The sequence below is a fragment of the Impatiens glandulifera genome, chromosome 3 (genome assembly GCF_907164915.1).
Source record: "Impatiens glandulifera chromosome 3, dImpGla2.1, whole genome shotgun sequence".
Taxonomy (NCBI): Eukaryota; Viridiplantae; Streptophyta; class Magnoliopsida; order Ericales; family Balsaminaceae; genus Impatiens; species Impatiens glandulifera.
Window position 1 is genome coordinate 5,013,666 of NC_061864.1, and position 12,802 is coordinate 5,026,467.

At 31.4% G+C, this 12,802-nt stretch overlaps 2 protein-coding genes across 2 annotated transcripts; both read right to left on the reverse strand.

The window, feature by feature from the left end:
- Window positions 1-7,398: 7,398 nt before the first annotated feature.
- LOC124932433 lies at window positions 7,399-9,015 on the reverse strand. Its single transcript, XM_047473060.1, has 2 exons — window positions 7,862-9,015; window positions 7,399-7,775 (listed from the first exon to the last, which is right to left on the reverse strand). Exons 1-2 carry the CDS (start codon window positions 8,990-8,992, stop codon window positions 7,665-7,667), a joined length of 1,242 nt encoding a protein of 413 aa, XP_047329016.1. The 5' UTR covers window positions 8,993-9,015; the 3' UTR covers window positions 7,399-7,664.
- A 1,956-nt stretch (window positions 9,016-10,971) lies between these two features.
- On the reverse strand, window positions 10,972-12,572 carry LOC124932972. Its single transcript, XM_047473693.1, has 3 exons — window positions 11,511-12,572; window positions 11,228-11,418; window positions 10,972-11,149 (listed from the first exon to the last, which is right to left on the reverse strand). Exons 1-3 carry the CDS (start codon window positions 12,570-12,572, stop codon window positions 11,125-11,127), a joined length of 1,278 nt encoding a protein of 425 aa, XP_047329649.1. The 3' UTR covers window positions 10,972-11,124.
- Between the last annotated feature and the right edge of the window lie 230 nt (window positions 12,573-12,802).

A 12,802-nucleotide genomic window follows, 5' to 3' on the forward strand; every position in this document is an offset into this window, starting at 1 on the left:
CATTATTAAATTAATTAATTAAAATATTAAAAACAAAATTCTTTTTATATTTTTTTTTTATTATCATATATTAATACTTTTTAATTTTTATACAAAAAAAAAAAAAAAAAACACCTACTCAAAAACCAAAAACAAGTTCTAAACAAATTTATGTGCATGATAAAAAAAATATTTGTACTGAACAAAGAAAAATTATATGGATTATGATAAATAAAATAATTTATATACAAAATCAAACAACAAAAATATTTTATAATGATTTAAAAAAACCAGTAGATAATCCAAAAAGAATCCTTATATATATATATATATATATATATATATATATATATATATATATATATATATATATATATATATATATATATATATATATATATATAAATTAAAACTCACTTATAATTTTAAATTTGATTTTTTTTAATAACACATATATTATGAGAAAATATTAGTTTATGCTAAATACTATTTTGTAACCTAAGTTAAAATTCTAAATTTGTGATAAAACTTTAAAAATCATTTTTTCTATAATTTGAATGGAAAGTTTACATAGATTAAAATCCTTTTTATTTTTGCAAAATGAACTGATTTGGTCAGTAAAAAATAATATATATGTGTTAAAATAAATTAGTAAAATCTAAATTGAATCTAGAGGAATTAATTTATGATAAATGGTAATTTTTAAATTGTCTCAATTTAACCTATTTGTTATCCCATTTTGTAATCCATATTATAATCCAGACAAATTTATAATATTTGACTTAAAAATAGTCTGGTTATAATTTATTTTCTTAAAAATGAAATGATTATAATCTATAAAATAATATTATCTTAAATAAGAAAAAAAAATAATAAATTAATAATATCATTATTACATTATAACAATATATTCTAATTAAGGTGACAATTTAAGGAAATTTCATGTTGGCGGTTTTGGGTCGTCAGGTTAATAAGTTTAACGATTCTAACCTAAATCTGACTTGTTTAGTAATTCGGGTCAAAATCTCTAATCTGAATCTGACATGTTTATTTGTGATTGACCTGAATTTGACATGTTTGACCCGTTTGATTCGATTTACCTAACTCAACTCGAACTAAACCCGATGTAATTAGTTCACATCTCTATTTCAAATTAAAATGACATAAATACAAAATAAAAATGAAGTTAAATCACAAATTCTCTTATAAAAAATTTACAAAAGAAAATTAGCGAGTGAATAAAAAATAATGACACAAAACTCAACACAAAAAAAAAACTTGTAAACAAGTTATTCGATCTACTTTGGGTAATGTCATGTCGATCCGATTTTGACCTGTTTATTAATAAGATTAAACATGTTGATCTGATTTTAACAAAAATAAAATAAAAATAAAAATAAAAATAAAAAATGACAATAAACTGATTTATTCATATTTGTTCGTTCGTGTTTTTGTGTCGTATTTAAAATTGACCTTACTAATATATTATACCGGATTGGATTGTGGAGAGAAGATGTGGAAAGCATGGAGAAACATCAATCTATTCACTTTTATAAGAGGTTAGGTGTCACTTTAAATTATTTTTACTTGAGAATCAATTAACTTTATTATTAATTTTACTTACTTTACAAGTCATCTTTACTTTGAAACAATATATATATATATATATATATATATATATATATATATATATATATATATATATATATATATAAAATCAGAGATAAAAGAATCACAACAAATAGCCTTAAGTTTTTTCTTGTAAAAAATAATGTGTTACATTACAATTGATCACAGTTAATTTTTTTTATTTGGTATAAAATAATAATTCAAATTATTTTCACAATCATTATTTTTATTATTAAATTGTTATAAATATCCATATTATTATATAGCAAATAAGAAAACTGGAAGTAAAAGAAAAAAGAAAAGAAAAGCATAAACCCTCTTTCTCTCTCTATTGAATGAGTCCAGCCCTTAACTAGGCGAAAGGTATAAATAAGGAATGAGCCTACAACAGTATGTTGTCATTTCTTCAGATATATGAAGTTCAGCTGTCTTATTTTTGCGGAATACATTTTCTGCACTCCCTTTGTTAAGTATAGTCAGATTGTGTTTTTCAAGTTCTCAGTTGTTCTGCTCAGCTTAACTACTTAAGAGATTTGTGGATTCCGAATGGGAAGTTCGTCGGAAATTCGGAATCCAGTATTCAATTTTTTTTTTGTCGCTTCTGTTGTGTTGTGTGGCATTACATCCAAGGGAATAATACATCTATCTCTCTTTGCCAGTAGAAATGGTTGATTGCTAGTTTCATTCATAAACTGGGCATGCAAAACACTGAATCAGAACCCCTACTTATAAGTTCTGAGGCTTTACCGAGATTTGAAATCTCCTTCTGCTTGTAGTTAGTTAGTTTGTATAATTAGTAGATTTGTCTTTCTCTTCTATTGAAGATTATCGAGATCGAAATGCCATCCATTGTCACTGTTTAAGTGGGATTCATTTTATCCCTCTGACGATGGATCGAGAGAGCAGCCGTGTGAAGGCTGTTGGGGAAAGAGAGGGCGATGCATTGCATGTGGGGACGGATTAGAAGGCAATTATGTTTATCAGTGTTCGGAAGAGGACTGTCAAATCAAAGTTGACATCAAATGCTCATTCCTTGCTCCAAAAACTTATGATTTTCACCAACATCCTCTTTTTCTTGTGAACGCCAGTTCCTTCAATTGCAGCCATTGTGAGTGCAAAGATTGCTCTCCAATGCTGAGATGTGTAGGTCATTGTGATTACAATGTCCATCTTCATTGTGTTCCTTCACTTCCTCAAACAGTTGTTCATAAACATGTCCATCCACTCAAACTTGCTGATTATCCGATAAAACACTATGATATTGATCATGAGCCTGATGATGTAGAGTTGTATTGCGATGCCTGTGAGGAGCTTAGACCCTTGATTAATGATCCCACTTATTATTGTCATGAATGTCACTACGTTTCTCATGTTCGATGCGCCATTTCTGATGTAAGTCGTTGTTGCCTCCGATCAAATCATCTTTGATTTTCATGTTCTTACTACAATAGTAATAATACTAATAATAAGAATTGTGTTTCATCATTAGGAAGCCCTGCTTGAACTGGGTAAAGACTTGCCATCTGTTTCCATTGACATAACAATGGACAATGGGAGCATATATACAATTTATGAAAACTGGGAGGGAGAAGTTGCATGAGAGTTTAATGCGTAACAGCAAGGAGTTGGACAATCAGATAGAATCAGTTCAATCAAGACTGCAACAACTAATGTCGAAACTAGAAGAACTCGACCCAAAACAAGCCCGGACCACTCAATCATCTCTTGATCCTCCACCAGATGCTAATGGCAGTGGAAGAATTATTATATATGTTAGGTTACTCACCTATCCAGGCTGCTAATCAAATGAAAGGTGCACCTTAGATAGATTGAACTCAGCATTTTTTTTAACAACACTTAATTAATACGAGCTCGAACCATGGAGATCGAGATGTCCACCTTCTTTTAGCTGCTAGTCTAGAAGAAGGGATAAACTCAACCTTCTTTAAATTTAAAGGAGACTATGAAGGCTGATATTATAAATATTATTTTAATCAATTTAAATAAAATATTAAATCATATAAAAATTTAATATTAAAAAAATGGGATAAAGATATTCAAGTAACCTCTTTTTTAGATAAATAAACTTTACCCCATATTTAAAAAAATATTTAAAAAAATACATGTGGCCAAATTTTCGGTTATTGTCGCTGAAATATTTATTGATCAATGCATCTCTTACCCTGGTTGAATTTAGGACTGTAAATGAGTTGAGTCGAATTCAAACCAATATTTATTAACTCACTTCGAACAAGTTTATAAATTTGAGCCTGAGTTCAACTATTTACCTACAAGTTCGACTTGACACGGAAAATTTAATCTAAATTTAAATTTTCAAATTTGAGCTCGAACTCAAACTAAAACTTATTTTCAAAATAAAAATATCAAACTTCTATACCTATTTTATGAAAGAAATGGTTGAGTAACTTGAATTTAATAATTCTCAAATGAAATAATATGGGAAAAGTGTTTTTGAATAAGTGAAAAAAATGGTGAAAAAAGAAGAGATACTTGTAAATAAGTGAGATAAATGATGAAAATGAAATACTATTTGTGAAGAAGTGAAAGAAATTGTGAAAAATAAAGAATACAGATCGAATAAAATATAGTTTAAGATTTTATATTTTAATAATAAAATAAATATAAAATATATTACATATTATCATGTTGAAAAAACTGGACAAACATCGATCAAATATTATATGAGCTCGAGTTTGACTCGAATATTAAACGAGTCAAGTCAAATTTGGTCAAATCAAGCTCAAGTGAAGAGGCTCAGTTTAACTCATATGTAGGAGTTGAATTGAAATAGTGCAATTCAATTATAAAAGACAAATTTCGGCCATTAATGAGAATAAAAAAAGAGCTTAAAGCATAAAGACAAATGAAACAACTTCTTTTCATTTTGGATCAGAATCGTGAAATGAAAGATTTGTCTGATATCATGAAGACTTAAAATACCAAAAATTGCATTTACAATACATTAAAGAATTTGAAGTAATACATCACCTCCAAAAAATGATTAATCAAATCAGAGTTAAATTTGTGCTAGTTGAGATAAATAGATATATACTAACTATCGGAGTAAGCCTTCTAGCTTTTGTAACGAGGGATGTTGATTTCGTCGATTATGAGAAAATAATCAAGCTCTATCATGTGAAGATCGAAGTCGTGGCCAACTCAAAAGGGAGGTGACTTTGTCGGAGCGGCGATGACAATGGTCGTCTGCCCCTCGATTTTTATGGGAAGACCTACGAATTCCATGTCCATTCTCTTGTTCTTGTGCCCACACTTGGTATTTTCATTTGTAATAGGTATGGGTGTGGAAAATGTGTGCCCTATTGCATTTTATTGATGAGGATTGCGGGTACAATCTTCATTATCGTGTTCCTTTGCTGACTGCTGTTGTCACGTTGTGGATTCTCAATATTAGTTGTTGGATTTTTTACTCGATTAATGGTCTAATACATTTACATTTAACTTGTTCTAAATTCGTTATATACAGCAATATATCTTCTTCGAAAATTGAAGTCATATCAAAAGATGCTCCGATTAAGTCCGAACCCGAGACGCCTTCTGAAAAGCCCACTTATGGCAAAGACTTTGCGTTGCCATTGGAAAAGAAGAAGTCTCATTCGGTTCTGAAAATTTGTACAGAGAGGCTCGCTCTAGGGGATTGGTTCCCCATCTTGCTAGGAGTTTGTTTTGAGAATTACATATTCTCCCAAGTTAGGTTCTTGGAATCTTGGTTCAGAGTTTCATGCATCAAGATGATCAACAACATAACTGATACAATTCAGCATAATCAAATCCGGACACTCCTCTAATTTTGCTGACCTATTTAAATCAACTTTACAGCATCCAACTCCGGAGGTCCCGCTACTGTTTTTTGAGAAAGTGATAAGTCTTGCGCACTGTCATAGAAGAAGATCCGAGTCGGAATGAGATGTAGATGACGGACTACGCGTTCAGGTCTCAGCGATATGGTAGAGTCGTGAGTATGGGATCAAGCGTACAACCTACATCTTTTAGAGCAGATACTCGGTGAGTTCTTCAAACAGTTAGTGCACTAACACGCAGCAATTATGCGATGAGAATCGGGCTCTACAGAAGGAGATGCAAGGAGATGCAGAGGAGCGTGAAGCGGAGAGACAACAGTCACGGAAAAGCGTGAGGCTGAGAGACAGTAGGCACGGGAAGAGCGTGAGCAAATGTGGACTGGGATGATTGTGATGAGGGAGCAGATAACATGATATTATCCATGTTACCCCACCCACCCCTCCCATTGACTTGATTAGTGTGTTGAGATGAGACACCTATATTATTTATAAATATTGTTTGGATTAGTGTTTTTATTTATATAAATGGTTGGCAAAAACATCTATTTAATATTGTTTACATAGATAAATATTAATAATACGAAACAAAAAAAAGAAAAATATTTAATTATCCACATTACAATAAGAGAGTCATTACTTAAATGAAGCCTTTTCGGCTTTCAATAAAGGTTTTTTTGGTTTTCAGTAAAAGCCTTTTCGGCTCTCAGTAATAGTTTTGGCTCTTATTGATGCCATTTTTCTATTCAAAGATTATTAATTAGTTAATCAAAATGAGTATAAGACCAACAAAACGTCGTTGTTTAACTCTAAAGAGTAATGTCCTCGATAAAGATATGAAAAAAAAAATCATAATATTTTTTACACATTCTGATGTCCTCCTTACTATGAGAAGAGAGGAGACTAAGAGTAGATACTCAATGAGAAAAGTAAAAACAAAAACAAATTTAGTAACAATGCTAACACTGAGTGTTATCATAATGACAAAAATGGACATATTAAGACCACCCCATCAATGATTTTTCTTTAGTTTGTATGATAGTGATGTTAATCTCATTTGTCAGGAAACTAGTTGGGTGATTGATAGCAACGCTCCAATACATGACACATCGCAAGGATTTCTTCACATCCTATACATCCCGTGATTGTTTAACAATAACATTGCTTAAATTTTTTCCGTAGGTTTTACTCTTATTTAAGTAGTTTTCACGTTAAAACTGGAGTTTCTTTATTTATGATATTTGTTTGGTTATAAAGATTGATAGATTAGAAATGTTGCACTAAAAAAATGAATCTTTTCGGCGTTACTATTTATGATGTTTTTTTTACTAACCTGACGTTCATATTTGACAACAATAGGCAGAGAAGAGAAGGGACACAATGAAGATGGATATGGAACCCACAATCCTCATCAACGCAATGCAACAATGGGACCCGTACCTTGCAAACATGACATCTGAAACGACTAGGTATCTAAGGTATGTACACAAGAACAAGAGGATGGTCATGGAATTTCTCGTCGTCCTTGTCACAAATGAACCATGAACGTGATTTCCCATCAAACCCTATTTCTTTGTGGATTTTTTCTTTGGGTATCAGTTGAGAGCATGATAAATCCAACAAGTCGAAATTGCATTCTGGGCAATGAAAGGTGAAGCCTTTGCTGCTCTTTAAGCAAGCGTCGCATTGGAAGTAGTAAGAACAAATTTATTTAAAATTTATTTAAATAATAGATCATGTAGTCCATAATTCAACCCATATTATAATATAACCCACTTACTTAAATTAATGAGTTAATCCATTTATATATAATTTGGGGATTTCGAAATCCACCATAAAGTGTGACAACTAAATTTTTTTTTTACTATAAAAAAAAGTGGAGTAATTTTGTTTTCATTCAATATTAACTATGCAATTGAATTAGATAAACATAAATGAAAAAAAATAATTTTGTGATGATTTTTGAGATTAAATGAAGAGATGAGTAAATGAAGGTGCACCTTTCTTTCATTTGATTAGTAGCCTGGATAGCCTGGATAGGTGAGTAACCTAATAGTTCTTCCAATGCCATTAACAACATTTGGTGGAGGATCAGGAGATGATTGAATGGCCCGGGCTTGTTCTGGGTCGAGTTCTTCTAGTTTCAACATTAGTTCTTGCAGTCTTGATTGAACTGATTCTATCTGATTGTCCAACTCCTTGCTGTTACGCATTAAACTCTCATGCAACTTCTCCCTCCCAGTTTTCATAAATTGTATATATGCTCCCATTGTCCATTGTTATGTCAATGGAAACAGATGGCAAGTCTTTACCCAGTTCAAGAAGGTCTTCCTAATGAAACACAATTCTTATTATTATTAGTATTATTACTATTGTAGTAAGAACATGAAAATCAAAGATGATTTGATCAAACTTACATCAGAAATGGCGCATCGAACATGAGAAACGTAGTGACATTCATCACAATAATAAGTGGTATCATTCAAGAATCTAAGCTCCTCACAGGCATCACAATACAACTCAACATCATCAGGCTCATCATCATAGTCTTTTATCGGATAACGGACAAGTTTGAGTGGATGGACATGTTTACGCACAACTGTTCGAGGAAGTGAAGGAACACAATGAAGATGGACATTGTAATCACAATGACCTACACATCTCAGCATTGGTGAGCAATCTTTGCACTCACAACGTTTGCAATCGAAGGAACTGGCGTTCACAAGAAAAAGAGGATGTTGGTGAAAATCATAAGTTTTTGGAGAAAGGAATGAGCATTTGATGTCAAATTTGATTTGACAGTCCTCCGAACACTCCGAACACTGATAAACATAATTGCCTTCTAATCCGTCCCCACATGCAACACAACGCCCTCTCCCTCCCCAACAGCCTTGACACGGCGAATCTATTGATCCATCTTCAGAGGGATAAAAGGCTTTCCACTTAAACAGTGACAATGGATGGAGGCTATGTAAGGGATGCATAATCTTAGTAGGCAAAAGAGTACAAGATTTATGCATAAACACTTTGCATTCCAGACAAACACAGATCTGTGATTCAATTGGAGATCTACAAGCTGAGCACAATACCTCATCAAATTGATCATGTCTGCTGTAAACGTTCCACGGATGCACCGTGGTTCCATCAAGCCCTAAATGCGAACCAAAAGTCGTCTCGGTGTCGCCGTCGCTTCCGCCTCCTTGGTTAGGGATGAGAGAAGCGCAGAAAACGTCCAAATTGAAAAAAAAACAATCGGCGCAATGATAGACGAAATCAAGGCCAGTATTGTCGCAGGAAACGCAGGTGAAGCTACCGGAAATGAATGGAGGGCGTGAGAGGAGAGAGAGGGAGTGGTGCGGATGGGAGGGGTGGGAGATTTGTGGCGGCAATTTGGCGCATGATTTTAGAAATCGGCCCGGAGTGAGGTGTGGATTGTAAGAACAGTTGAGGTCGAGGCGACAAAACACTGGTCCTCTCTGAGAAGGCATTGTCTTCCTGCATACTGTACAGTGTATCTTCGATTCAACGTTCTCATCTCTTTCTCCCATTTTTCATAGATCCAAACCAGAAGAAAATGGCGCCTGCTGTATGAAGAAGAAGAAAAGAAGAAGACTCGGTTTATATATAATAAATATTTTTTATATTTTAGTCAATAATTAATATGTGTATATATTAACTAATAACTCAAATCAAAACCGATCATACGGTTCAAAATCTCTTTCATATCATAGATGAATCATTGATTTGAATAAACTAAAACATTTAACAAATTAGTTAAATGTCAATCAACTTTATATCAAGCAAACTCCAAATAAAATAATCCAACATTAGAGTGTACTAGAAACTAATAAATTATTATTTTTTTTTATAGGGGTTGATTAAATAATTATTAATTTATTTATTGATTGACTTTCATTCATTTTAAAAAAATAATTTGTTTTAAAGATTTTAAGGGTAATAATATAATGATAAAATATATTATATTTTAATATTTTGATTTACATGTTAGATAAAATTATGATTGGATTTAAATAATTACAAATATATAATGATAATATTAAAAAATAAATTAAATAATATATATTTTTATTTTAATTAATAAATTAAATAATATAATTAATGGGAGTGAATGAAATAATATTAATTTAAAAAATTTAAATTTTAATAAATATATAAAAAAATTGAGTATATTAATTTTTTTTTAAACTAAACAAAAGTATTACAAAATTAAATTTACTTTGACAATTACACCTTGATAAATTAGAGAAATTTAATGAGAACTCTAAAAAAAACATATTTATATGTTAGTGACTACTTTAAAATATTCTCACGAAATTATTCTCGTGCGCGTAACGCAAAGGACAGGATCGTCTCGCGATGAAAAACCTTCAAAAAGTCCAAAATATCCGGATAAAATCGTCTCGCGAAGGACAAGATAGTCTCGCAACGACACCATTGAAATAATGCAATTATAAACTGATAATACAATTATAAACTGACGAGAATGTTTTTCCTTTGCGAGACAATCATGCTCTTTAAATTGAATTTCTTCAAAATATTTTAAAATAATCATTTGAGCAATTAAATGATCAGCGCATTTAAGGGGGACTTTTTAGAATTATTTCATCCAATTTCCCTATAAATTATAATAGTTTTTAATAAGTTATAGGATCTATAGAAAAAAAATTTAAAATAAACTCAAAGTCAAACAAATCTTAAATTTAAATTAAAAAAAGATAGACAGGGATGAAGGAGCTGTTCCACTTGCTGGTCCACTAGCCGTACCAACCACTAATTTGACGATGTAAAACCAAATTTTCTAAAATATATAAAAATCAAATAACAATTCTTTATATTCTAAACCTATTAAACTTATTAATTAAAATACTAAAATACTTTTATTTTAATTATTATTTTTTATTTTATATATTAATAACTTTTAAATTAAAAAACGAAACAAAGCCAAATGAATTACCCTTTCCAAACTTAATACAAAAATAACTAATTTTTTTCATATAATAACAAACAATTTTAAAATATATTAATTTAAATATTTTTTCACTTTTAATTTATTTTGATTGTACTTTTAATTAATTTATTTTTGTACTTTTTTTAATTTCAGTTCTTTAATTTGATAACATTTGTAAAAAATTAAAAAATTATTAATTTTAAACAATATATTAATTATTATTTTATTTAAAAATAATTATATAATATATAATATTTTATATAAAAAATAAATAACTACAATAAAATTATAAATTAAAATAATAAAAATTTATTAACTATTTTAAACCTGTCAAAAAATAATATTAAATACATTAATAAGTTTTATTTTAATATATATATATATAATGTATTTATTATATTTTATAAAATAATTAATAACTTTTAAAACATCAATACAAATAAAACTTAAAAAAATAGTGTTAAATATACTCGTTTTTTTTTATTAAAAATAAATAATAATTTTTAAACAATAATATAAATAGAGAAAAAATATAGTTACAAATATGTATGTGTTGAATTTTTATTGAGCAAGCATAATAATCAATAAAACACAAAATATAGGAATTCCCAGCTTATAAGAAAGAGGCTGGCTCTCTTTATGGAGTTGGTTCCCCATCTTGCTAGAGTTTGTTTTGAGAATGACAGGTTCTTGGATTCTTGGTTCAGAGTTTCATGCATCAAGATCAACAACATAACTGAAACAATTCAGCATAATCAAATCAGGACATGATCAAGTTACCATAAAGAATTAAACTATTTGCAATTGTGCTTACTTTGGATCTTCATACAAGGCTATAAATCTATCCTTTCTGACACGTTTCTCCTTGAGTTTTTCAAGTTCCGCTCTTAATGCTAGTATTTCTGATATAATAGAGTTCACCTCCTTCGAGGTTGAGGCACCAAGATGGCCATCATCTTCTTGCCCAATTGCAGAAAAATCAGTGCCTAGTTCAAGCAGATCTTCCTGAAAAAGTTACATATTGGCCTAAGAAGTTAATAACATAATTGGGGAGGAATTCAATGTAATAGTAAAAGACAGGAGGAGGAGGAGCTCACATCAGAGATTAAGCATCTCACATGAGCAACATAGTGGCATTCTTTGCAATAATAAGTAGGATCAGGCAGTAACCTAATTTCCTCACAAGCATCACAATAGAAATCCTCATTACCCATCTCGTCATCTTGGTCTTTGATTTGTGTACCCGTTAGAGTGAGGGGATGAATGTGGTTATGATACTCGACAACACGAGGCAGTGAAGGAACACAATGAAGGTGGAAGTTGACCTCACAATCCTTGTCAATACAATGCAATATGGGTGCACAATCCTTACACCGACACAAATAGCAAGCTAAGTTACAATGTGTGGGTACAAGAACAAGAGGATGTTCATGAAATTTGTAGGTCTTTGCGACCAGCAGTGAGGCGCATTTATAGTCCAACTTGAAAACGCATTCCTGGCAGGAATAGCCAATTGAGTCGTCAAAAGAGTTATGACAGAAGTCACATAACCCACGGCGAACGTCCTTCCCTACCCATCTCGTGAGCACCAAAGTATGGGGTTGATGAAAAGGGTGTCGAATGGTTTTAGGCAACTGAGTGCAAGATTTATGCATCGACAATTTGCATTCTAAACAAACGTAAACAGGGTTTTCAACAGGTAGCTTGCAGGCAGAGCATAATACCTTGAATTTGTCGCTGCTACTGTCACAAATGATCCAGGAATGTGATTTCCCATCAAACCCATTATCTTCGTTGAAGATCTCTTTTTGGATCAGTTGAGAGCAACACACATCCAAGTTATAATTGCAGTCTGCGCAATGAAAAGTAAATCCCGCGTTCTTCGAGCAAGCGTCGCATTGGAAGGATTCGCGGTCGGAGGGCGGAGGATAGAGCAGATTGAGTGTGTGATGTGGGTGGAAGGAGTGATCAGATATCTGTGGGGGCAGTGAAGCACATGATTTGTGGAGTTGGAAGGGACAGTTCCTTGCTGTACATTGCAAGAATGGATCATCGTCCAAGGTGGATCTGTCGCAACCATCGCAATAAATATCTTGATTTTCGTATGGAAGTTTCATGTTAAATGGATGATCATGGTGGGGATTTTGAATCTCACCCATTTGACGACGAAGAAGAAAGAAAGGGGAATGAGATTTCGCAGCAATGTTCTAAGACTTGATGTGCGTATGCATAATAAAGTCAATCTATCTTTCCATAGTTTAACAACCTTTATTCCTCTATATTTTATAAATAAAACTTTTGACCACCTATCAACTCTTTAATCATATATATTGTATGTTATATATTATTTGTCTATATTTTATAATTTGTGCTGGGCGCCTGCCTGGGC